Consider the following 27,504-nt stretch of genomic DNA (forward strand, 5'->3'; position numbering starts at 1 on the left):
TGGAAGAAGCTCTCAGATCTTTTACTTAAAGCTGCAGCGTGCCCCCCCAGTGACAACGAAGAGGTTTCATAACAAGTAAAAACCTCCGTCTAAGTCTAAAATAGTCAGTATATTACAATAATGAGTAGACTAAAGCATGCTAGTATAATTTTGTCCATAATCTTTACTGAGCCTTCAGGCTTTACTAAATTTCAGTTGGGTGTTTGTGTTAGAGGTGGATATATCCAAACACCGATAGCATTGATACCAACGCTGGTATTGGATCCATACTAGCGCGATAAGATTGATACATTGTTTCTGTTCAGTATGCAGTCCACTGAATTGTGTTAAATAAATTCTTTTTATGGAAACGGGAAAAAAAAAATTCAGCCATCAACTATGAAAAATATCTGAACTGTCATGTCTTTTGTTTATATCCTGTGGCACAAATTTAAAAAAACAGAATTTGAACCGAAGGGCTTTAGAGAAAAAAAATAAGTCTCCAAAATAGACAAAACGCTAAAAAGTTGTTGTGGAAAATAATCATAATCATAGTAATCTCAGTAAATCACAATGATTAAGTGGTCATTAAAAGCAGGTGCTTCAAAATAATGATTCATCTCATAAAGCAACACACACTGCTCTGCCCTACATAAGCTTGTTTTGCCCCCTCAGCTGTAAAAGGTTGATGGGGTGTTGTTGTCACCCTGCCGGGCAGGTAGACAGGCGGGCAACACGGACACCCTAGTACAGCGGTCCTCAACCTTTTTTGCGCCACGGACCGGTTTATGCCCGACAATATTTTCATGGACCGGCCTTTAAGGTGTCACGGATAAATACAACAAAATAAAACTAGTACCGGTACCGAAAAAAAGAAGGTTTATTCATAACACACGTGAAAAGACCAAGGAAAACCGAGTAAGCGATAAAAACGATAACAAAATAATGCTGAAAACCGATAAAAAGCCTGAAAACTATACATTTCACACCTGAGCCTCAACTCCAAACCAAACGACTCACGGACCGGTACCGGTCCGAGGCCCGGGGGTTGGGGACCGCTGCCCTAGTACACGGGTGTCAAACTCCAGTCCTTGAGAGCCGGTGTCCTGAAACTTTTACATGTGTCCCTGCTGCAACACACCTGAATACAATTAGTAGGTCATTAGTAAGATTCTGTAGACTGACTGCCTGCCAATGTGGCAATTCAGCCATTTGATTTGTGTTACAGCAGCTCATGAGTTAACATGATGCAATAAAAGTACTTTCAGAACTACATTTTTCCAAACACATTTACTTGAGTAGGGTTAGGGGTTACCACTTCAGCATGCAGTCAAGTTCTATAGAGTTTTGCCAAAGACCTACTAATTTTATTCAGGTGTGTTGCAGCAGGGACACATTTAAACGTTTCAGGACACCGGCCCTCGAGGACTGGAGTTTGACACCCCTGCACTAGTATGTGAAATTGAGAGCAAAGCGGCGACCTCAATCTCAAATTCAAGGTCAGAGGTCAAGTTTTCTGAAAATCTTGTGAATGCAACAAATCTGTTAGGAGGCTGAGGGGTACACCTGGCCGTGCCATTATTTTTATATCTATCTTCACTTGGAATCGGATCAATATAATATGCACAACACTAGTGTATGTATTTGTCCACCCAGCCCATCACCTGACACCTATTTCTTTTTTAAATGGCAACACTCCTTAAATGGGTCCTATCAGAACAAGTGGCCAGTCCAGTGTTTCTCAGTAAGAGGCCTCGTTGTGTTCTGATTCAAAATGATGAAGGTATCTAAAGATTCTCAGGAGAAGTTGAAGTACGCCTAAGTGTCATTTCTTATCTCTGCTGATGTTGATGGCGCTCGAGCACCTTTGTCGCACGCATGAGTTCACGCAGGATTAACATGAATAGGCGGCAACTTTACTGCAGGTGCTTCAAATTGGCACTGGATGTGTTTGTGTGTTTATTTGCGTGTGTGACTGAACTAACTGATTCGTGGGGAGCGAGCTCGCTGCCGATGATGAGGCGATATGAGCGCTCACCAGACTGTGAAATGTCTTCAGCCAGCGCTCGGAGACCGCCACCAGAGACAAAAACACGGTGAGATTATGTGTGCGTGTGTGCAGTGCAGTGCTGAATCTAAAGTTCAGCCATTCTCTTTCCATGTCTGCCGCATCTTTCATTCCTGTCGTGTCTTCCCTTTGATGTCGGCCAACAAAGACAAACTTGTTTTGTATCTTCCTTTCGAGTCGTCCTCCGCCTCTGGAGAACAGAGAGAATTCATGATACAGAATTCTCCGGCTGTCCTTAAACTCAACCCTCACCGCTCTGCACTGCAGATAACCCCACGTAAGAGGCAGGAGACAGACATATTTCTATTTCAATAGACGAGAAGTTTCTCGGCACGCTTTGATCCTGTGGTGTTATTCTCCAACAAATCACATTATCGATAAATCTGCACGGATTTGTGTTCAGCGTGCAGAGGAAGCGTAAACTTTTTATTTCTCTGTGTTTGGGATGCTCTCGCTTTGATGTCTTCCTTTGATTACCCTTCTGTCCATCTGCTTTTGTTTGGAGTGTTCTCTGCAAGAAATACAAATCCTGTTTAAGCACCAGAGTTCTGTCTGCAGATGTTAGCTCATCATCTTTTCTTATGTCTCCACTTAATCCTTTACTTAGAGGCAGCGCTACTGGTAACAATCTCATGGAGCAAATATGGAACTTTGAACTCTTTAGCTGAATAATAATGTTTTCTCCATAGACTGTATATAAAAAAGGGACGTAACCATCATGACATCATACATTCGCTTCTGGACCGATTTGAAGTCCCAAAGTTAGCAGTTTGGCCTCCTTCAAGTTTGTTTTTTCAAAGTATAGAAGGGATCATATTATGATAAGATAAGATAACTCTTTATTGTCATTGCACAGTCATACATAGTACAGTAGTACAATGAAATTGGAAAAACTGTCCTACGTCGGCACTACATATAACACAACATGACACGATATGACACATCACAACGCAACAAACAACACAACACAGTATATTAACTTAGTATAAAAAAGAAGAAGAAGTGTATGTGTATTGCACACTGTTATTATTGCACATTAATTATTATTGCACCTTGTTATAAATATAAATATTATTGTTATTGTTTTAAACATTGTTACCTCCCCCCTAAAAAAGTCCAGGGAGGTATCCAGTCAGGTCAGCTATTTACATTGATTAGGGCTATTGCCCTGTCGTAAAAGCTGTCCTTGAGTCTATTTGTTCGTGACCTCAGCAGGTCCCGATGAGGGTATTATGAGCTAACAATAGCAATCTTCATATTTTAATAACATTTAAATTGGTGAGTTATAATTCACCACACAGCCTGCAGCCATGTATATTAATGCTGTAAGGATGGGCATTTTAACAGGAAGTCTGTGGGGATTTATGCTCTTGTACAAAAAGCCTCAAGTGGTCATTAGAGGAACTACATCTTTTTATTTTTTATCTTTTTGCACGCCCACGTTGGCTTCATTTTTAAGCCCTGGAGTTTGCTGCATTATCTTTGTCTTTCTAGAATAAAAAAACAAAACCAAACAAAAGTACTTTAAAGTTTTCTTAATTAAAAAAAAAAATCAACCAATGAGAACTCACAGGAATAGACTTTTTTTTTCTTGTACTATAGCATTGATTAGAAGGACATATTTAAATCTTTAGGATTTATTTCAAGATAAATGATAAATTTCATAACTTCCATGCTGAGTTTCAGCTTTCTTATTTTTGGACTCCAGTCCAAAAATGCACAGCTTCTCTCTACTAGAGCAGAGAGAAGCTGTGCATTCTTCACAGTCCAGAATCATTATATTCATCATTATGTTTTATCTCATACTGGGAATTGGTTCAGATCCTTAGTTTATCCCAAAATCAATAAGAGGCAGGCAGAGGAAATAAAAGTCCACAGGTCCACCAGTAGATAAGTTCGTTTATAATTTTCTCCAACAAGCTTTCCTGACATCACCTGTAAACAACGGGACGTAGGGTGCTTCGCTTTTAAGAAATTATGTTTGTAGCTGATGTTTGTCTGCAGTTAACTTTGCTTTTTGTGGTCCAAACTGTCTGTTTTCCTCCTGGGATCCTAAAGCTTTTCTTCATTTCATTAGTTCAGACAAACACCAGGAAAAAAAACTCATTTAGCATAAAAAAAACAAGAAAGAATTCATGCTGGATCGCCCATGCATAATATCTGCATCTGCCAGTCTGAATTAGGGGGGGAAAAAGAAATAGGAAGGAAATTGATTCCATTGTTGTGAGTTACTGCATTAATGAACAGAGCGGGGTCCGTCTGCCAGGGAAAATGAAACCGATCAGAAAGATCAGATAATATTTAATAACTTTATATTTACAGGGAGATTGAAAGTTCCTTTGACAGACACCTTCTGTAAGAAGAAAGTATTTTTAAACTGCTTTGTAAGCGCTTGGTTTGTGCTACCTAAAGTTTAAAGTAACAGCTGCACTTATCTAGACACTGAATCTCTTTATCTGTTTAGTGTCATCCTAATGCAGCCTATATGACTTCCTTTAATGTCCCGAGGCTTTGACCATAACTGCAAAGTATCAGCCTGCATGGATCCAATTACACCAAAGTCACGAGGAGCATTTGATTTATTGGATGTTATGAAATCTATACGATTACCTTCATAGCAGTCCGCCCACAAGGTGTACCGTCAAACTTCAAAGTATTTTAAAAATCACGTGTCATATCAGTGCTGTAATTTGTTACATATGGGGGCTCATGTTGTCATCCTCTGTTCCCACAGAGATGTTTCTTTCATGCTTTTATTGGGTACAGAAAGGCTTCCTGACAGTCCACCTCTTGATCTCTAGAGGACGTATTTCATCAACAACATCTTGAACTTGTTATCGGTCACTTCAAACCGTTTCTCAAAGACGTGCTTCACCTTTTATCTGTCTGCACGAGCTATTGTGTGACGTCATCGTTTAAATGTTTTTGCAGGTAAACTGTGGTCCAGAAGTGTGAAGGTGGCGTACAATCTGCTGCACAAACTGGGAACCAAACAAGAACCGCTCGTGAGACCTGGAGACCGGGTGAGTGAGGCAAAAGCATTCATGATGGGCTGAGATGGAGAGAGCCGCAGAGAGAACAAAGGGGAAGATTTTCCAAGGGGGGGAAATGAGTGCGAGGCCACAATTGGGGGAAAAAGAGAAAAGGATCTGCAAGTGATCTGGTAACACAGAAACAAGCAGTTATTTCCAATAATGCGTTGGAGGGTCAACAGATGTGACTTTATGAGACACCCAGTCAACCGTCAGACCTCAGTTCTTGACGTGGGAGTTGTTTTAGTTTATTTTAGCTCGCTTTGTTTGGTTTCTGTGTTATTTTTTTAAATTGTTATGAGTTTAGAGTAGGTTATGTAATCCAGTATGTTTGAGACACTCCCATGTAGTGTCAGTAAGCGTGTGCACAAGGGCCTCATGCAGGAACTGCACTGTTTGCAGCTCCCACATTGGCTTCAGTTTTCAGCTCCGGAGGGTGTTTTTGTTTTAGTTTATATTTCTTGTTTATTTGTTTTTTTAAAAACTGAAAGGATTGATCGGAGAGCCTGTCACTGTCCGTGGTACAGAAACATAAAAACTGTGCATCATGAGGCTCGCCGAAGTGTTAAAGTTGATAATATGCTGCTTTACTTCACGCAGAAAGAACATCGGGCTAGTAAATGAAGGTTGTTGTAGCGACAGCAGACACATTTTTTCTAGTTCAGGTTGTCTGTGAGTGAAAACAGCTTGTGGTTAGAAAACAACTCTGTGTTCTTCTTCTAACAAAATATTTTGCAAAGCGTGTTAAGACTGCATTTGTCATTCGGTTAAGTATTGTTGCACTTGGCTACTAATTGACTGCTGTAAACTTTAGAAATTGTTGCTGTATGATTCATTTCAATGCACTCTTTTTAAAATATTGCAACTTTAAGTGAAATTCATATGCAGTAAAGTTAGCACCAAAAGAAGTGTGACCATACGTTTCTATGTCTAACGTTTCACTGCAGGTTTTCTCTTTTTTAATCCTTTCAGACAGATAACGGTGCTGAAGGACGCTGTGTTCCTGGATAGTAATTATAATTGATTTTCATTGCTATCACCGGGCAGTCAGACTGGTTTACCGTTTCATTACATTTTTCCTTTTCAACCTTCTGTTTTGTTCAGACCTCTCAGTAACAAGTGACACATTTTTCCTGCGTATGACACTTTTCATCAACAAGGAAGCTGTCAGAGCGGTTTCCTGAAGCAATTCCTTTTTTCCACCATCAAAGAAATGTGTCAATTTAGTTTTTTTCCACCCAGAACCTTTGGTGCGTGTCCTCCCTTCTCGCCTCTCGCCTCTCTCCTCTCCTCTCCTCTCTCCTCTCCTCTCTCCTCTCTCCTCGCCTCTCTCCTCTCTCCTTTCCTCTCGCCTCTCTCGTCTCTCCTCTCGCCTCTCCTCTCTCCTTTCCTCTCTCCTCTCTCTCCTCTCCTCTCTCCTCGCCTCTCTCCTCTCTCCTTTCCTCTCGCCTCTCTCGTCTCTCCTCTCTCCTGTCTCCTCTCGCCTCTCACCTCTCTCCTCCTCTCCTTTCCTCTCTCCTCTCCTCTCTCCTCTCTCATTCTACAGCTTCACTTTAATACTCTGTAACAAGAAAAATGCTACATCATAATATTTGTAAGAAGTTATTCCAGTGAGCTATTATGAAGCGTCCTGTATAAAGAGCTGGACTCACAAACATCAGCCTCTTCCCGCTTTGTTTCTTTTGGTATTTGTAAATCAAAAAGCAGCGAGAGAGTTTGCTGACGTCACCTCTCAGGATTTATGCAAAATCCGCCACATGGAGGTTACTTAATACTTTAAACATGGACTCTTGCATTGTGCTTCCTTTCTTCTGTTCCATGCTAATCATCACATTATGCTCAGAGCCCCCTATTACCCAACACTCCACATGCCTCCACACATGAAATCATGCTTAAGTGGAAAAAGGTTCAGTAATGCTCCCACATGTTTCTGCTGCCACGTGACACCCATACTTCTTGCCCCTCGTTCTTCTTTATTTTAAGCTTAATTTCCAGCTCAGTGGGAGACTGAGTCAAGACTGGCTCCATGCCAGCGTGTGACGTTTTCAGCCAGAAGGCTGTGTGTTTAATTACATTGCAAATTCTTTCCCCTGTAATTTGTTTAGAAGACATTTTTGCTGGAGCTTTTAGAGAAATTACACTGCATATTTTCAGTATCTCACCTGAGCAGAGTGCTTTGCAGAACGATTAAACAAATAGGTTTCAACAGGAGAATGTTTAGAAAGCCGATGAGATTTAATTACACGCGAGCAACAATAAAGGAGTTGTTACTTTATGAAATTACGTTAGAGGTTTTGTGTTTCTGTGCAGAGAAACAAGTTCAGTAAGGTTTCAGGGAATGATGCTGCTGAAGAATCAGATAAAACTGTGGATGTGGTTTCTCTTTAACAAGTCCTCTTGTGCCAAGTTTTGTTTTTGAATTACATTTTTAATATGACATCATTATTGCAGGGGACTGCTGATCCAAACGGACTCCAACTCTGGCAAAGAGCATCAAATGGCAGTAATTTTCATACAAAATGAGTTTTTTAAAAAGCTGTGGTGTCATGTGACACGGGGGGAGTCATTACAGAGGTGAAAAAACTAAAATGAGAAAGGAGTAAAAAACATTTCCCAGAGGCTCTGAGCACCACACAATCATCAAGTTCGTTAAATTCAATTTCTTTTATTTTTTTATTATTACATTCACTTAGATCTTTACTTTTAAATTACTTTTTAATGAGAGCTTTCTATATTTTAATCCTTACCAGCACCGAGACCTGAATAATGTCATCTCGTTCTGTCATTTGGTCTTATGATGAATGACAATAAAGAACTTTCAACTGAGAAGTGTTAATCCCATAATGCACGGTGCACTCAGGAGTACCTGTCCAGTACGGATGGATGGATTGTCTGAGATTTGCACCGAATTTCTCTTTTTTTCCTATGTTTGTCACATGCATACCCTCCAAATCAAAACATGCATATGATATTTCTTCTGGTGTTTAAGTTTGAGGTTCAAAGCCATCTCCACTGTGATTGTGCTGTAGAAACAGGTAAAGGTATTTACTTATTGAAGTCCAGGCTCTGGCTGCTGGGCTGGGGGCCAGCGTACACTCGTCTTTAACACCGCTCTGGGTTCTTCACTAGCTTTGTGTTAGCATGCTGTCTGTGCAGATACTTATATTTGCAGTACAATGCAGTTATTTCATGCATTTTGAACTTCACCATCACACTTTTGTCCTTCTGTGCAATAATAACAAAAGTATCATATTTCATTCCCGATTGTATACAAGTGCACAGGAAGTGTTTTTTTCTTCTAAGCTTTCATTGTGCAGATAATTGAAGGACCCATGCTTGTATTAACATCATTGTAGCTGTGATGTCCATTACCACTACAGAACACAACGCTGCAACATGTAACTAGTTAATGGCCTAGTGTGTTGCATTAGAGCCGTTCTTTTTGTGTCATCGCTGTTATGCAAGTCTTGTTGAGATCGGGTTGGAATAATTTCGCATTTACTTGGTACCAAAGAAAGCTGGTGCAACAGCACATCTTTACAGTTCTGACATTGTTCTCCCACCGAGATCATTTTTCTATTTTCAGACAGATATTCCTCTTTATTCATTCAGTACCTTCTAGTCTTCTAGCCCAGCTTTCTGACTTTTCATGAAGCAATGAATAGCTCTGCATGTTTTGCATCAAGAATTTCCATGAATGTATGGCAGTTCAGTTCAATTCAGTTTTATTTATATAGCACCGAATCACAATAACGAGACTCTTTAAATTGTAAGGTTAACAACAAAAGAGAGAAACGCATTTGACGGAAGTGGGTAAGAAAAACTCTGAGCCAGGCTCGGGGAGGGGCGGCATCTGCTGTGGGAGAGGGAGACGGGACGAAAGTCACACTGAGATATGCGATGTAAAGAAAACAAGTGGGCAGCTCACGTACGTGCAGTGTTTCCTGACATGCACTCTGCAGCCTTTACAAGCAGAAAACGTGAATCTCTCGGCTGTCGTTTACAAATGAAACCTGACCCGCTTCAATGAGGCGTGCACATGTCAACAATAGCCCTGTTAAAGCATCATTACACCACTCTCATTCATTCAGGTGCACTTAGCTTATACCGCCAACTCTCTGCCACACACACACACACATTAACACACTCACATCCACTCTTGTGGTGTACTGTACTGTATATGGAAGCTATTAAGAACTTAAGCAGGGGTCCACCATTATCATCACAGCATGCAACTGGAGCTGAACTGGACCAAAATGCTAGAGCGCGAGATAACAGCCTAGCTGTGACGTAGAAAGCGGGTTGATGGGTTCATGCTCTGTGGACACGATAGTGGAGAGAAGTTTGTATCTTTGCACTAGTACTGTAAATACTGTACGTCACCAAACTTATGAAACACAGTCAGAAAGTTGCGAGGAAGTGAAAGACACAAGGTGATGGCATTAAAGGAGAAATTGTCCAAATTTACGTTAGCGCAATTTCTTTAGGTGCAGCTTGTTTACTGAAAGAAATTAAAATTTTAGCATTGAGTTTTAGTGTATTCTGTGTGTTTTTAACAAGAGCTGTTTAAAACGGCAACCAGTAGTTCAGAGGTTTAAGTTGAATCTCAATGTGCTAACAGAAGGTTTGAAGACAGACGACTGGAATGAGAGGAAGGACTGTGAGCAGGAGAATGTGAAGTAAAAGATATTTGAAAGTAGAAGAGGTATTAAACAGAACAAAGAAAGCAGAAGGAGAGGAATAGAGGAAGTGAAAGAGGGAGGGATGTTGACCAGATGCCCCCTAAATGATTCAGCTTTGTTGTTCTCTGGTTCTCTGGCGGCAGCTCCTATCAGCCATCAGCATCCAGCATCACAGACACAAAACATGCTCCTTTCCTGACTTCGTTGCTGCCTTGTCTGCTCTGTCTCGTGCTCTCTCTTAAGTAAAACAAAAACCTCTGAAATCCTTTCAGATGTGATATTTCAGGCTATGATTGGTTTAAATGTAACTCCTGGTTTGGTTTGAATAACCAAATATTTTTTGTTTATTGCTTTAACCATCAAGGCAACATCATAACTTTCCGTCCATCCTGAAATTTCCAAAGATTTCTTCCCGTTTTAATCTGTAACACATGTATTATGTCTCATTCTGCCTGTAGGTGGCGCTAGTTTTCCCTAACAATGACCCCGCCTCCTTCATGACAGCCTTCTATGGCTGCCTGCTGGCTGAGGTGGTTCCTGTGCCAATAGAAGTACCGCTGACCAGGAAGGTAAGAGGAAAACCGTCTAATTAAAATTTAAGGAATAGTGAAAAATATGTGGGCGTTAAATATTACTATATGGTGAAAAGTATTTTGTAATATTAAAAAAAAGGCAAAACACCAGCCAGCAAACTGCAGTTTAATACAAGTAGAAGAAACCTTAATACTAATTTACATAAAACTGGATATAAACTGTTTATTAAAAAGAAATGGAAGCAGTATCCTTAATAAAACAGTAACTTTTATTATTTTTTGCACCCATGCTTGTTTTATTTAATAGTGCAGTCCTCAATTTTTCTTAGTATGGACGGTTCTGAAGACTGTAAAGCTGTTTAAGGGTCAGGTCATTGATGTAGTAGTTTTTTTGGCTGTTGCAGTATTTTCTGTTCAGACGGTGATTGTTGAAAAGGTGCGATGTGATTTCCAATGTTTGTGTGGCCAATAGCAGTGTTAACGGGCCACCGTGACTACAGGCTTCCTCGATGATTAATGGCGTCACGTTCGGGGATCTAGTTCAGAATTCAGGGAGCGTTCGTGGACCTTTGAGTGCCACGTCTCCTCAACAGCATCTAACAAAAAGGAGGCTGTAAACTAATCATGGGGTTGAAGGTTGGATAACCACCCCCTCCACATGTTTTGCTCAAGTTCAAGTCGATCCTGACAGGAGGTTTTGGATTTCTTCATTGCTTCATAGCTGGTGTAAGAGTCCAGGTTACTGCATGCATTGATTTCAAACAGCAAACGTGATTGACTTGTTCTAATAAAATCTTCTTAGCTTTAGCAGTTCATCAAGTAGGAAATGTGACGCACACCATTTGTTTTTTGCTGTACTTTCACTGCATCGGTGGTGCTGGTGCACTGTCTTCAGGCACAGGATGTTTGCATATAAAGGCCACAACAAAGCTCAATGTCTTGGCTGCTGCTCAACAAGAAAAGGATCCATGCCCGAGCTGAACTGTAGGTAACTGGATTACCAGTCTGCAGTGCTCAGTTATCAAATCAAATCAAATCAAATCACTTTTTATTGTCACATCACATGTGCAGGCACACTGGCACAGCACATGCGAGTGAAATTCTTGTGTGAATCAGGTTATCAGGTACCTTGCAGTTTGTTTCGAATCTCTTAGATTACCAAATACCCAAGAAAACAAGAATAATTCACACAGGTTCAGACATGCTCTGCTTTATATCATGAGGAGGGGATTGGTCATTAAAGGTTGACAATGAGGAGTTTCTATTGTTGGAAGAACAATTTGATAACATTTCTATTTAAATGTCGTCTTATTTTCTGAAGTGAAACTGCATGAGCAGGTTGAACAGAGGACGTGCAGCAGAGTCGTGCAGAGCTAATTCACGCCAGTCAGTGGAGCTAATGCAACACTGGGGGGGATAGCACTGAAAACATGAGTCATTGGAAGGCACTTTGTGATTCAACACAGAGGCCGCTGAGCTTTGAGCTGAGGTGTAATGAGAGCCAAATGTCTCTGAAGAAGCGACTGCGCTGCTGCTGCCGTACATTTGTTTGAGTCATCGTTTGGACTGAGCGTAGCTCCGCATTGTAATATCCTCTGGGAGGAACCAGGAGGGCTGGTGTGAGTCTCGTAGTCAGTGTGGATTTCTGATGATCAGCCTAGTGATCACTTCACTACACCTTCCTGTCAGGCTGATTGTTTACAGAGAAGCAGGTAAATTATGATGTGCATCGAATCTGCAGTGAGCAACGAGGAAACAGCAGCAGGAACCGACAGAAACGCCATGTTTCCATCGTGTTTTCCCACACGGTTTTCCATCTTCTCACGTTGACTATTGCTGTTTTATTTCATTAGCAATGTTTCTATTGCACCCAGCGAGAGCTGTTTATCTCACTGTGGCAACACCTACACTTACTAATTAGCATTTTAAAGTTTGCTATTCAGTGCTTAACCAGGAAGAGAGGACTCCCGAGATCTGAGATCTCCTTTGTGCTTTGTCCAACTTAGGCAGCAGCTTAATCGGCATTGGTTGCATCATGAAAGATGCACCTTATATACTTACTTTGAGGCTAAATCTCAGATAAAGGTATGAATATTGTGTCTAACAGAGAAGGCAAAGAGCAGACGTAACATTTGCAGACTGATGTAACTGCCTCAGAGTCGTTAAAAGCAGCTTGATTTCAAGCAGAGGAAGCAGTGAGCTTTAGGGGAAGGTAAAAGAAATCATTCTTGGGAGTTTCAGGAATAATTTCTTATATGTAGAAATTAGTTTGTAATATCACAGTTGAACCAGCGAACCTGACAATTTCACATAATCAGCACTGTAGATTTCCCCTTTCATGACTCTTATAGAACAGAGAAGCTGATGATGACCACAAAGCACTTACACATTGATTCCAATCCTGCTGATGACTCACAGATCAATGGTCTTTGTCTCTCTGCAGGACGCCGGCAGTCAGCAGATTGGGTTTCTGTTGGGGAGCTGTGGAGTGACTGTAGCTCTGACCAGTGACGCCTGCCATAAAGGGTTACCCAAGAGTCCCACTGGAGAGATCCCACAGTTTAAAGGTCAGAGGCACATGAAATTTATTCGTAAAAACATCCATACATGCATCTTTAATCCTCATACAAACACAAGTGTTGAATAAATCTAGACTGCAGTGGGGATTGTAGTTTAGAAATAAAATCAGCGTCCGTCTTTAGAAATATGCAGAAAAACTGCAACTTTTAACCGAAACCATTAAAAATCTTTAACCTGCTTTTTAGGACAAGTTCTGCTCAAATTTGAGTTTTTCAAATGCGTCATTATTTTAAAGAATCCATTTAGAAAGCAACTGTATTCAAATAATTTTAAAAAGACATCGGGACAACCTAAAGTTGTTAGGCAGTGGTGTCAAACAGAAGGCCCGGGGACCAGAGTTGGCCCTCCAACGAATTCAATCCGACTTCTCTGTATTTTTACAGCTTTTCTTACTAATAAAATCCTCCCTCATGGCCATGGACTAAAGTAATTAAATAATAGATAAACAATTGATTGTTAATTAATGTGTAATTTCATACATTTATCTCTTAAAGCTTAAACCCAAAGAGTCGTCCTGACAGATTTTTTTCTTTACTACATCACTATTTCTTTATCATCGAGAAAACAACTGAGACATAGTATTAAGACGACACTTTGCTTTATATATATGAAGATAGCTGAAGGATTCGATGTGTAAGTAAATGTCTTTACAGATTGACCCACTTAAGGCCAAAGTGGGCAACTGGTTTGACATCCCTGATTTAAGGCAAACATGAGGCCTGCAGGTCAGCTGTGTCAGGGTTTCACTTTTTCTGTTAACTGTTTGATCTGATTTCTGCTGTGTGTGACATGTAAATGAATTAAATCCAGATGTGTTTGGGTCTGGATGTGATTGTCATTTTTCATTGTGGCCCTCGGTGAAATTGAGTTTGACACCCCTGCAGGGAGGTGGGACAATCCATTCAAACAAAGCACATCGTGAAGGTAAAAGTGCATCCTCTGCCAAAGCTGCCAAAAAGCTCCTTTTTGCAGTTTTAAAGAAAGTGGTCCATGTTTTGTTGCTTTGCTCCAAATCTCCACTAGATTTATGAAATGATCCTCAGTGATTTTTAGTATAATCTCACTGGCAAACAGACGAGCCGAGCAAACTCTCTGTGAGCAATCACAAAATTCCCTCTCAGCTCTTTCCATTTCTTGAGCCGCAAATCCACAAAAAATAACCATAACCTTTATTTAAATCACAAATTCGAATCTTAATCCACCACCAGACTCTTGCAATTATCAGGACTGAACATGATGTCCTGACAATGCGGCGTTTAAAACTTTCAAACTGGCTGAACGAGACTGCAGACAAACACGTGGTTCAGAGTTCAGAGCGTGGTCCCGCTGTTCAGTTGGATAAATGGACAGACTGATGACTGCAGACGGCTGGGTTTGAGTAATGGATGACAAGGAGACAGAGAGAGAGAGTCAGAGAAGTGGTAATGCAAGTCGATAGCAGAATAACTGACACGACTGAGGGAAGAGAAAAATGGATGCAAGTCGTGTGATAGATGGAGGAAAAAGAGACGTTAGCGGTGAACGAAAAGAGAGAATCGCCTGCTGATTAATAACCACTGTTTGCTTTGCAGTAATGGATGTATAAATAGCAACATCATGCTAGCAGATTTATTGCTCCTTATTCAGCCTGGATTTAGTGTGTGTGTGTCATTAAAGTGGAGTGCTCCCCTTATTGATCAGCAGGCTATAAGCTCATCTCGTTCTGATTGTTTCTTCTGTCTCGCTCCCCTGCAGAATCAGCAGCAGTAAATTCAGGCATTAACAGTACTCGGCAATCTGCATTCACTCGTTTTCATCCGAGCAACAGCTCAGCACGGAGAAAAACATCCTCATAATAATAATAATTTGTCTTTGTGAGGGCGCCAGTCGCTCTTACAGCACAGTTTTCACACGTTATTGTTTTGCTTATATTCACAAACGGGTGCGATTGCGACTCAGCGTTAAAGGTTGGTAATTTGATCTGCGTCTCATCCAGGATGCCAGAATGAATCACACACTGACTCTGAGTTTATGTCTCTTTGAATTAAAGCATCTGCAAAGACAATTAAGAGATGAGGTGCAGCAGAGTAATGAGACGTGAACTGAGAAACTTTTTGTTTGTTTGTTTTATGACTTCAGTCTCAAACAAACTCTGTGATAGTTGTCAGTTGTTCCAAGTTATTATTCAGCATTCTCAGTTTTCCATGACTCAATGAATAAGGCTCAGTTTGCAGCCCACACTGTAACTCACTACATACATGTGTGGGTGGACGTCACATATTGGTTTGTGCGGTGTTGACGTTAGCCACGTTAGCTTATGCTACAGTAACACAGTAGTGACTGGAGACCACAGAGTGGACTGCGACCAATCAGTCAGCTGCCGTCTTCAAATCGACTTTGGTGCATCGAGATGGTGATAAATTAGCAATAAGATGGAATCATTCTGCTGTTAGTTCTCATTAAGTTCACATTAACTGCTTGTACCTCATACATTTATACATTTTTCCATTAAATTCTCAAAGTGACGACGATTTAACTGCACAATGCACTCAGTAACTTACTGTTATTATATAGAGATATAACCAGAACACTAATCTGTCTGTTTGGTAGTTGGGGTTTGGTCCACCAGGGCCTCCGCTCCTGGACACATTGCCCGACCCCTACGGCACCTGCTGCAGGACATGGGCTTACAGGAGGATGGGCCCATGTCCCTTTTTCGGGCTGTACCTGGCCAGGCTCCATGGACTAAGGCTCAGCCACCAGATGGTCGCCCTCGGGCACCCTCCCCAGGCCTGGCTCCAGGGCGGGGCCCCAGTAACACTATCCCGGGCAGGGTGAACTGTTCCCTCGATGGTCTTGTCATAGGGGTCTCTTGAATCGCTCTTTTCCTGGTCCCTCACCCAGGACCAGTTTGCCACAGGTGACCCTACCAGGGGACAAAAGCCCCCCGACAACATAGCCCCTGGGATCCCTGGGACACAGATACCCCTCCACCATGATAAGGTAGTGATTCATGGAAGAGTTGATGTGGTTCGGGCATCTGACAAGGATGCCTCCTGGGCGCCTCCTGGGTGAGGTGTTCCAGGCATGTCCCACTGGGGGAGGCCTTGGAGCAGACCCAGGACACGCTGAAGGGATTATATCTCTCGGCTGGCCTGGGAATGCCTTGGCGGTGTTCCCCTGGGCAAGCTGGAGGAGGTGGCCAGGGAGAGTGAGGTCTGGGCTTCTCTGCTTAGGCTGCTGCCCCTGTGACCCGCCCCCAGAAGAAGATCGATGGATAATTTGTCTGCATTTTTATACTTGTTGTCTTCGTGTAAATAAAACCTTGTTGCACTGTCAGCAGCTGTTGCAGCAAAGCAGTGAAGTCCAAAGTTTCAGTTCTGTCGAAGAGAAAAATCTAAAAGCATTCATGTTGCTTTCTGTTCCTTTTCATAGTCAAATAATAGAATAAAGTTAATGTTTTTCTAAAAAAAAAAAAAGGCTAAGTGGAGTAAAATAATCCTTTAACCAGCAACACGTGAACGTTAAAGGGATGTTTGTTTTGTCTCCATGGGCGTTCAGGCTGGCCGAAGGTGATGTGGTTCGTCACGGAGTCCAAACACCTCTCCAAACCACCCCGAGACTGGTTCCCACACATCAAGGAAGCCAATCAGGACACTGCCTACATCGAGGTAACTCAAACGATGACAGAAACACAGATGCATGTTCTCGTCAGGGCATCAAAACATTTCCACCCGTGTTGTTTCAGTCGTGAAATCAATGCTGCTACATGTCCTCCAGCTTAGAATCTCACCACAGCTCGGTGGACGCTTCGCCGCTCAATCCTGTCGTCCTGTCTGATTGATTTGAATCTAACGTCTCTAGTAATTGCACGGGCAGCCAGGTGAAATGTCTCCCTGATTGCTCTGCAGCTTGAAAAAGGCTTAAAGGAAAATGATTAAAGAAAATGGACGATTGAAAAATGACCTTTTATTTTTAACAGAAGCCACGAATCAGTCGAGATGGGCGAAAGTATTGCGGTGCACTTTATAGTGGCTTAAAAAGAAATGTTAGTTTTTCAGTGACATTAAAAAAGAAAAATGTTACGACTCAAAATGATTCATAGCGACCAATAATGTGCATTTGTCCGACTGATGTCAGACTTTTCAGACAAAGAAAGAAAGAAAGAAAGTGTACTTTATTGGTCCCCGTGGGGAAAATCCCTCTCTGCATTTAACCCATTCACTCAGTGAAGCAGTGGGCAGCCACTGGGCGCCCGGGGAGCAGTGTGTAGGGACGGTACCTTGCTCAGGGGTACCTCAGGGTAGTTGTTCAGGGGAATCGAACCCCCGACCTTCCGATCATGGGGCCACCACTCTACCTACTGAGCTATCCCTGCCCTTATTAGATCTTATTTTGTGCAGACTCTCACTGATTACTGTCACTGCACAGCACTCAGACATCATTTAGGTTTTTGGGAAGTTAGTGTAAAAAAAAAAAAAAGCCTTAAATTTAACAATCAATATTTTTAAAAATTGCTTATTGGCTGAGCTGCAGACACTAATTTGACTCCACTAAAAAACTGAAACGTGGACGTGGATGTTCTGGGTCTCGTAGATACTTTAAGTAAACACAGTCTGTAAATAAAAGATGGGGAAAAAAGTCTGTGGGGGAAGCGGTCGTTCGAGGAACTGCAGTTTTTGGTGCTTCCACTCTGGCTCTCGTTCGTGCTTGGAAGAAGCACACGTGGAATTTTTGTGTATCGACGATCGTCACGCACGCGGGAACAAACCGCCTCGTCACTCTGCTTCTGTTTCTGTCTGTCCAGTATAAGACGTGTAAGGACGGCAGCGTCCTCGGAGTGACGGTGATGAGGATAGCGATGCTCACGCACTGCCAGGCCATCACACAGTCCTGCTCATACACAGAAGGTAGTACACACATTTACTCTTGTTGATTAAACCTCTGAACAGCGCTGCTGTCCTGCTACGGTCGGCTGTTTCTCTCCGACGCTCAGATGTTGAAGTTTGACTTGCTCTGTTTCTGTTTCTCAGCTGAGACCATTGTGAATGTACTAGACTTCAAGAAGGATGTAGGACTGTGGCACGCCATCCAGACAGTAAGAAAACTTTTGTATGAAACTACAATTCCAAGACGATAGTTTTGTTAAACAAACTCTTTGCCTCAAATATGAATTTACTTAAAAAAAATGTAATTACAGTTAAAAAGCTAGTTTGTGCCCCAGAACTTAACATATATAACATACATGACGTGAGACATGCTCTGTAAAATCTACTTAAATTACTAAAAGTTCCCAGTTCACAGTGTTTATTGCAGTTGTTATATGAATTAATTTTAAATGTATATATTTACTGCCCAGTTACACTTTCCTCCGCCTCCTGGTGCTGAAGTTCTGCATCTTACCCCGTTTCGATCCACCACACGTGCACATATTCAGTCCAGCTGTGATTATAAATACCAGTTCTCCACCCAGTCTGGCTTTAATGTGCACCTCGAAGTCTTAGCCAGACTAAAATGAAGCCAAATCTGACACCATCCGGGTACCAGAGGCAGAACAAACCTGAGCGCGCTGACTTTTGGCCTCAGTTCGCTCAGTTCAGCGGCTCTCTGCCGTCAGATTAATGCAGTGCGGTAAAGGAAGCAGCATTTCTTTCCGAGCTGCGGTGGAGTGTAACGTGCCTTTGAGAAGAAAATACTCAGGTCAAGTACTCACGTACAGTATGTGAGTAAATCTGAGCTGAAAATAATCAGCTTTCTGTCCGTTTCACTTCTTTAACTCTGCACATCTTCATCTCTGTTAATGTGTCTCTGTGTGCGTCTGTCAGAGTGTGATGAACATGATGCACGTCATCAGTATTCCCTACGCCCTCATGAAGGTCAACCCGCTGTCCTGGATCCAAAAAGTCTGCCAGTACAAAGGTGACATAACATATCTGATGAGTCTCCTTCTGTTTGAAATGACAAATTCAGTCATTTAACCGGCGATGTTTTATTTCCAGCTAAGGTGGCCTGTGTGAAGTCGCGGGATATGCACTGGGCTCTGGTGGCCCACCGGGATCAGCGGGATGTCAATCTGAGCTCCCTGCGGATGCTTGTGGTGGCTGATGGTTCAAATCCCTGTAAGCTAACAGTCTTTTTAATATATGTTTAAAGTGTCTCCTTTACCTGCTAAATATCCAACTCACATTTATTTGTACACTGATAATGTTTAGTGATGTAAGATTGGTTTTTTTTTAGGAGTTGGGAGCTTCACTGTTAGTGTCCAAGGTCAAAGTTGACCTTCAGAAGAAATATCTAGAAGCCACATCAAACAAAAGGGCATGAAAAACATCATAAAACATCAAAGTTAGTGTAGGCCTTACCCTGTGTTCTCTGAGCGCTCTTATTCCAGATATGTTTTAGTGGGTTCAGATCAAATGACTGATGAGCTGAAGAGGCATTTCCCCTAAAACATTGCTGCTGGATTGTTCGTGTACTCACACCTGCAGGGCCCTGTTTAAGTGTTCAGTGTATCCAAGTTACCTGAAAAACATTTCTTTATTTAGATCCTTTTCAAAAAAGTTAACAAGAGATGCGTAAAAGGTTACATTTGGAGCTGTGACTGGTTTATTTTATTGGTTAGTTTCTAAAAGCTTAGAAATGAAGAAGTAATCATTAAAACCAGCAATGAGCCGCCTCTGCTTTCGCAAAAAGCCTTTAAGTGTTTGATTGTCTCTCAGGGTCGATCTCGTCTTGTGACGCCTTCCTCAACGTCTTCCAGACGAAAGGTTTGAAGCCGGAGGTCATCTGCCCGTGTGCCAGCTCCCCCGAGGCGCTGACTGTGGCTATACGCAGGTACACACACTCACACACACTCTTTTCAGCTGTATTCACCACAAGACACACAGATATAATTAGTACAAATTTATTTGCTTTCTAGCATTTAAAGACAAACTTTTAGCGAGATATTTCTACTTTATAATGGCTTTAACCTCCTTCCACTGTCCTTTTTTACTATTTTATGACCTTAAATTTACAGTTTCATAGGTTTTAAAACACTAAACTTACACTTCCACCTCTTTAATCATCCAGTCTGTAGTTTAACATCTGAACGCCACATTTACAGTCAGAGCAGCTGCCAGTCACATGTTGGCTCTTCATTTTTTTATTGATTAAAACACTTTGAGGCTGAGTGTTTGCATCTCTGCTTCTGTGTGCTAATAAAGAGCTTTTCCTCGCTGGGTGTGGGGGATTATGAGCTCTGTGTTTAGAGGAAAACCTTTAAACTTCACTCACACATGTTTATATGGTATTTGTGAGGACCTTCACTGACACACAGCAGTTCTTAGCCTCTAATCCTCACTTCAGCCTAAACTTAATTACCCTTAAAATGTCCTGATAATGACTGGGGACAGAGTAAGTGCTCTCCTCCCTAAACTGTCCACACTTTCTAAAAACACCCGAACTTTCCAAAAACACTGAAGTTGCTTCCTCTTTTCTAAAAAGACGTGTCGCTGTCCTCACGTCGCTGAAGTATTTTGACTTTGTTAAAGTACTGCAACGTTTAAATTGCACTTCCTAAAACTTCTTCTTCTTCCATTAATGTGCTTGAATTATGAAAATGTCTTCAGCCTCCAAAGAGGTCCAGTCTTTCAAAAATGGCCCCAAATGTAACCGTTTTTGAAAATGTCAGTTTTCCAAAATAACTTTTACTGCCTCCATAATTTAAACAGTCTCCTGACTCTAGAAATGTTTCCATCAATGCTGTTGTGTCATAAATATATCATTTATTTTCATGATATTTTGATTTTCAGGTTATTTCCCTGGACTGTCTTTACTTCCCCAAGACGTGTCTGGACTCTAAAACTAATTTGTAGCTACTTACTTCTTACACACACTTATTTCTGATAAATGTTGTGTTCTCCCTCCTGCAGGCCGCTGGAGGAGGGCACCACCCCTCCTGGTCGCGGCATCCTGTCCATGCAGGGTCTGAGTCACGGCGTGATCCGGGTCGACTCGGAGGAGAAGCTGTCGGTGCTCACGCTGCAGGACGTCGGCTCCGTCATGCCCGGAGGTGAGACAGATGTCCAAAAAGCAGAGTTTGAACCGAGCACTGCTGAAGTTGTGATACTTTTTTTAATGTGTATATATATAATTTACGTTTGTCCGCTAAAGCCAAAGAGTAGTCTGCTTTCAGCATGATGCCGTCATGACTCTGAGCGATTGTTTACTTTATTTTTACATCTATCGAACCTGCGCAAGACTTTTGCTTGTTTTGTTTATTTACTGCATGATTTCAGGATTTGTTTTTAAGGAGTTATATATGTTTTTGGTATTGATGCACTTAATTAAGACCTTAAAGGTAGAGTTAAGGTCATTAAGGTCAAAAAAGAGACTCACTGTTGTCCTTATTTCTGACTTACTTCATTCTGCAGGTAAGAATCACGAAATTAGTCAACAAGAGAAAACGGTTTCCTTTCCCTGATGGGAGACGGAGTATTTCCTCCGTGCATGGGAGATGGAGGAGGAAATACCTGCCTTACAAATACCTGATTTGAAGTCTGGGAATAGTTAAAACTTTTATTTTAACTTTGCTGTAAGACGACACTGTAACCAGTAAGAAAGGATTACCCAGAGCGTCTGTCTTTCTGCCTGTAGGTCTGATGTGTGTAGTGAAGCTCGAAGGTGTTCCCCAGCTCTGTAAAACAGACGAGATCGGAGAGATGTGCGTTTGTACTGTTGCCACGGGGACCTCCTATTACGGCCTGGCCGGTATGACCAAGAACACGTTCGAGGTGAGAGCGTGAATGCTTCGGTTGTTTATTTATCTTGTGTGCGTTTTGTTTACATGTCGTGTCTTTAAAACCTCTGCAGGTCTTTCCCGTGTCCAACAACGGCACTCCCATCAGCGAGTTCCCCTTCACCAGGACCGGCCTGCTGGGATTCATCGGACCTGCAGGTCTGATCTTTGTTGCTGGGAAGATGGACGGTCTGATGGTGGTCGGTGGGCGTCGGCACAATGCTGACGACATTGTTGCTACGGCGCTGGCTGTGGAGCCCATGAAGTTCGTTTACAGAGGACGGTAAGCGTTAATATTGCTTTAATTTCTAAGCAGGTTGTTTCTCGTTATTGTGGAGCTTGTGTTTAATTTAGAAAAGGGAGATGTGGTTCAAACACATTAACGCAGCAGCGCCACTATAAATCCGCCCCTTCACAAATATTATAAGCTGCTGATTGGACTTTATGGTCATTTTGGTGGCTGGCTGTGTGGAGCGCAGTTAAACTGCATGCAATGAAATGTGCTAATTCTGTGTGTTCTGCAGGATAGCAGTGTTTTCCATCACGGTGCTCCATGATGAGAGGATCGTGGTCGTGGCTGAGCAGCGGCCGGACTCGACTGAGGAGGACAGCTTTCAGTGGATGAGTCGAGTTTTGCAGGTATGCTCATATTTCAGACAGGATTGTCATTTCCTGCTGCAGTAGTTTGATTTTGGCTGCCTGGCTCTGTACTCGTACCTCTCTCCATTATGATTATGATTCTCGATCAGGTATCAGTGGCAAAGGGCTCATCTGCAGGGATATTTATTCAGTTCAGTTCAGTTTTACACTGGTTGCTATTGAGAGAGCTACTGTAACATGAAGTAAACTAGCAGGACTTAATCCCTGTGATGCCAGTTTTCCATTGTACAACAAAGAACTGTTGAGAGAGTTGACACGACTAAAAATGAGTCATCTCTGACAGATTTAGAAGCAAATTTGGAAAAGAAGAGCGTATAATCCTAGCTATGGTGGTTGCTATAGAGCAGGGGTGGGGAACTTCAGGCCTCGAGTGCCGGTGTCCTGCAGGTCTTACATCTCACCCTGGGTCAACACACCTGAATCAAAGGATTAGTTCATTACCAGGACTCTGGAGAACTTCAAGACATGTTGAGGAGGTAATTTAGTCATTTAAATCAGCTGTGTTGGATCAAGGACACATCTAAAGCCTGCAGGCCCGCGAGGCCTGGAGTTCCCCCACCCCTGCTATAGAACAAACCTTTTATTTAGACTGCCTAACTGCATCTGTACCCCATGTGGCTAACCGGCATGTTATGTTCTTTTACATGTTTGTGTAAAAGAAAGAAAGAAAAAAATTGTATATACTGATTTTAAATAATATCAACAATTATCAATAAAAAAACAATATGGTCGGTAGAGCATTGATTAGATAATTCACCTATTTAAATATACTTGAAAAGCTTGGGACACCATTCATCTGTAGTGAGTGTACTCAGACAGCAAAGTGACTCCGGACTAGACCCACTCCCACTAAAAGTGTATATATCCACGTACTGTCGTACACTGTTAACCTCAGCTGACAATGATGTGTGAGAAGTGTCCATGTGTGTTTACTCTGGAGCAGGCTGTAAAACTTTGTGGAAGGACTCTGGTAAAATTAGACGACTTAGTGAAGCTCATTTCTGTCTGATGACAACATTTTTTCTGTTAAATAACCTCAAAGAGTTACTGAGTACTTTTTAACCTGTAATTCTGAGAATTCTGTTGTCAAAAAGTATCTGTGAGCTGTTTTTACCATTAGCCATGAATGACTGATGGGATATTGTCGTCAACCCACTGGGTTCGGTAGTGTGGACACCCAAGTTTGTGAATGCGATAACTTGAAAACGAGCCAACGTAGGATTTTGGAGTTCAAAATCTAAAAATCTAACACAACTTGTCTTTTTGTCTTTTCATCAGAAGCTGGAAAACTGCAGAATAGAACCAGCCTGGTCCTTTAACACAGCAGACACATTTTAACAGCCCACTTGCTGAAGTGACAAAACAGCTCTCACAGCCTCCTTCACTCCCAGAGTCATATAAACACACACACAGCTTGTGATACTATATTATGCATTCATACTGTATAGATAAAACCTGAGCTCACAGTCTCTGAGCCAGCGTGGCGACTGTGGCAAAGCTATAAAAGCCGTCTGGAGTTTTAACTGCTGCAGTAAAACCATTTCTCTTTATTCCTTCACCGCTGCAGATTCCGCCCGCGTGTTTTTCCATTTGGTTTGTCGGGTTGCAGAAGCAATCAGCGATTTCAAAAGAAGCTGAGATGAAACGATGGAGCAAAAAACGATCAAACACTAATATTATAGTAATCAAAGCAACAGCATAATAATATGATTTATTATCTTAGTTATTACCTTCGATACATTGTTTCATCTATAAATCTAAGCATACCTCTCCCAACACGATGTCTTCCAGGCGATAGACGGTATCCACCAGGTGGGGGTGTACTGCCTGGCTCTGGTCCCCTCCAACACTCTGCCCAAGACTCCACTGGGTGGCATCCACCTGTCCGAGACCAAGCAGCTCTTCCTGGAGGGGGCGCTGCACCCCTGCAACGTGCTCATGTGTCCGCACACCTGCGTAACGAACCTGCCCAAACCCCGGCAGAAGCAGCCAGGTACAGTACGAGGACGAGCGAATACGTGGGAGCACAGTTAAGGGATCCTCGTTATAGAGGCTCTTATAGCTTATAGAACAACTTGATGTCACATATAAACACACTAGATGTCCTTAAGTGGAGTTTTTACACACGCAGGATTACTTTTGTGGGAAAGGAGTGCTTTAAAGAAACCAGTAAGCTTTCTAAGCTGTTTCACTCACTAAATCTGCGTGACTCAAATCAGTGTGAAACATCACTACCCCTCCTGCCTCCTCATCTGAGCTTGAAATGATGGGCAGCATGTCACTGTATGTGAATGTGACTTCTGATAAAATAGCCGAACGCTGGCTTCAGTGATTGGATGTGTTCACCGTTTCCAGCTCAGGCAAGCAGAGGTGTCAACCGGAGTTTAGATGGAACGACCCAAACAAAGAAAAGAGAATCGAAGACAAAAATGTTCCAAGAAAGCACAAATTTAAAAAATCAGCTTCTCAATTTGGCCGCCCCACTTCCAGGGTCCTGATGTTGTGCGTGCTGACTCACAGTCGGTCTGTCACGGCCCTGTGCGGCGCTCGATTACATCGCAGCCATTGTTGACAGCTGTGCGTTTCCTGCCGTGACAATTCAATCCGTATTTTTGCATTTATACCAGTAATGTTTTTTAACTATCATTGACTGTAGTCAGATAAAAATGTAGAATCCGTTTATTGTATTTGCTGAATGGGCGGCTTGATTCTGCGTGCAACAATTTCTTGTTCATACCGAGCTCTCGTCCCCGTCTCCCTGCTCCTCCTCCAGAGATCGGTCCTGCGTCTGTGATGGTCGGGAATCTGGTGTCGGGAAAGAGGATCGCCCAGGCCAGCGGCAGGGATCTGGGTCAGATCGAAGACAATGACCAGGCAAGGAAGGTGTGTGTGAGAGGGGGGTCTGCTGGTTTTCTGCATCATCGCCATCATCATAAACATTACACACACAAAGTACACATAATTAGGCATCTGGCTTCATTTCATGGCTTACTCCATTACGACTTATTCTCATTAATAACTCACTCAACAGAAAGTGTTAATGGTACCTTAATGGAGTCCTTGTCTGCCGTGTAAAGCACTGTAAACAACTCTCGCCTAATTTAATTGGTCTAATTAACTTAGTTGTGCTAGTTTTTGAAGCTTACTGAGTTATGTTGAGTTATCCTTACCTTCGTCCAACAGACTGAGGAGTGTGTTTGTGCGTACTTGTTTCCTTTTAATAATTCATGGCTTGTTTTTTGAAGTACAGAACACTTTGCATTGGCAAAGCCTCGCAGTGCCCCGTGGGACTATTAATGTTTAACTCTGCTTGTGCTGTGATTGTTATTTCAGTCATTCCAGTCATTTTGTTGAGGCTGTGTGATGTGGTTTCCAGTGTTTGCGTAGCTGACAAAAATGTTAAGGTTTAGCTGTTGTTGGCCACCATGACTGAGGCTCCTGCAGCGCTGAATAAGTGTGAGTGTTCGTGTTCCGGGTCGGTGCCCAGATGTTAATAAAAGCAGCGTTCCTTTAACGCTGCGCAGATGTACGGCTGAGGCTCGTCCGGCTGAGCTGGCTCTGCTTGACTTGAATAAGGGAAGAGAGCCTGTATTACTTATATCAGAAGTGAACTTTGGAGCCGGCTAGCAGAGCGGCCGAGAGCTCTGTTCCCCATAATGGCGAGACGGGGCGGTGAGCAGAAGACAAAGACCTAAGGGAGCGAGTGGGAGTGTCAGTGTGGAGTCAGTCGCACAGGTAGGGAGGGGCCAATATGGATGCATTGAAAAGTGGGAAACATTATTTTAAAATATTTTAAATTACTGAATAGAGGACAAGATTTAGGACTCATCAGGCAAGTTGGGGAAAGAAAAAACCTTGCTAAGGAGCAAAATTAGTTTTTCTCTTCCAACTTTAGCATCAGCACCACACTTATAGGGAAACCCCCACTTGTGGTTAAATACCTGGGACTCTACACGAACAACTGAAGAAGCCTCTTGGAGGAGAGGAGAACTGTCCTCATGAACAAAAGGACTCAGGTTATATAAACTGCATTTAACTGTTTTCCTTTGGCATAAGACATTAAGTTCATGTTAGTCATTCTCACTGAATAATTAGTTAGTATAACTCGGCACGCTTAAGTTGTCTTAGATTTTTATTTTATTGTATTTTTAAGAAAAGCCAAATTTTTATATTCCTGGTGGATCCACAGAAGAATGATGAGTTTTGGGGCTTAAAAAAAGCAAACATGGGATTTTTTTATCATCTTTTTTTTTTGCCTGGTATGTTTAAGCATCTGTACAGAAAAACTCAGTATTATGCAAGAACAGAAAGCGGGCAGCATGCACAAAAGTAAATAAGGAAACCAAAAGAAAACACAGATGAGACAAAATGAGGTGATTTAAATACACAGTAGAGAGACGGAGAGATTAGGAGTGATGAATAGCAGGAGGTGGTGTGCCTTACTGACAGAAGCGATTTTCCTCTCGTCTCTCGTGCTGAAAATGTCATCAGTCAGCAGTGTTGGGAAGGTTACTTTTAAAATGTATTCCGTTACAGAATACATGCCCCAAAATGTATTCTGTAACGTATTCCGTTACGTTACTCAATGAGAGTAACGTATTCTGAATACTTTGGATTACTTAATATATTATCGTGCTTTTTACAACAACGTGAATGTACTATTGCTGTGTGATTTATTACTATTACTGAAGGTCCGCGACTCCGAACTGTAGTAAAGGGACCTCTGACTAATACGGCGGGGTCCCTGTCAGCTCGTAGCTGAAAAATAGCTTTACTTTGTTGTGTGGGTCAATTTTTCTTGCGAGAGACAGAGAGAGGCGTTGAAAGACTGCTCCAACGGAACTTATTGTTTTCGGAGGAAAACACGAACAGTCGAGTCTTAATAGCTTACTTACAACTGGGCTCGTCAGGCACTCTTCTTGGCTGCAGTGGTTATTATTACATTTACATGCTTCCAGCTCCCGTTTTTCCTCGATGACAACTCGTACCTTTCCACTCGCCTTTTTCTCCCTCCTCGCGCTCACAGACACATAACGTGTATGGCAGTGCATTCTCCCTGCAACACGGACTATACTGCCCATGATGCTACATTCTTTAGAGCTATGCTTGTAGCATTCTGCCTGTTAGCTTAGCACAACAACAACAACAACAAAAAGGCGCTCTCTCACCCAGGAAACACACAGTCGCAGAGAGAGAGAGAGAGCGTCGCCCT

The 27,504-nt window shown here is 42.2% G+C and overlaps 1 protein-coding gene across 8 annotated transcripts in view; it reads left to right on the forward strand.

The window, feature by feature from the left end:
- The window catches only part of LOC146647574 (disco-interacting protein 2 homolog C), a 195,635-nt gene that overhangs the window by 143,957 nt on the left and 24,174 nt on the right, over positions 1 to 27,504 (forward strand). For 5 of the 8 annotated variants that reach the window (XM_085388739.1, XM_085388742.1, XM_085388745.1 and 2 more), the window contains 15 exons: positions 4,979 to 5,070; positions 10,220 to 10,330; positions 12,738 to 12,861; positions 16,415 to 16,524; positions 17,661 to 17,763; positions 17,887 to 17,951; positions 18,679 to 18,772; positions 18,853 to 18,972; positions 19,573 to 19,687; positions 20,767 to 20,906; positions 21,491 to 21,627; positions 21,707 to 21,915; positions 22,157 to 22,271; positions 24,084 to 24,285; positions 25,066 to 25,175. In XM_085388739.1, coding sequence (XP_085244865.1) covers positions 4,979 to 5,070; positions 10,220 to 10,330; positions 12,738 to 12,861; positions 16,415 to 16,524; positions 17,661 to 17,763; positions 17,887 to 17,951; positions 18,679 to 18,772; positions 18,853 to 18,972; positions 19,573 to 19,687; positions 20,767 to 20,906; positions 21,491 to 21,627; positions 21,707 to 21,915; positions 22,157 to 22,271; positions 24,084 to 24,285; positions 25,066 to 25,175 — 1,847 coding nt within the window. The remainder of the gene's footprint in view (positions 1 to 4,978; positions 5,071 to 10,219; positions 10,331 to 12,737; positions 12,862 to 16,414; positions 16,525 to 17,660; positions 17,764 to 17,886; positions 17,952 to 18,678; positions 18,773 to 18,852; positions 18,973 to 19,572; positions 19,688 to 20,766; positions 20,907 to 21,490; positions 21,628 to 21,706; positions 21,916 to 22,156; positions 22,272 to 24,083; positions 24,286 to 25,065; positions 25,176 to 27,504) is intronic. The other 3 variants (XM_085388741.1, XM_085388743.1, XM_085388746.1) reach the window with 1 other exon arrangement.

The sequence above is a fragment of the Rhamphochromis longiceps genome, linkage group LG18, assembly GCF_057381845.1.
Source record: "Rhamphochromis longiceps isolate RC_006_pf linkage group LG18, R_longiceps_female_GT1.1, whole genome shotgun sequence".
NCBI classification, from domain to species: domain Eukaryota; kingdom Metazoa; phylum Chordata; class Actinopteri; order Cichliformes; family Cichlidae; genus Rhamphochromis; species Rhamphochromis longiceps.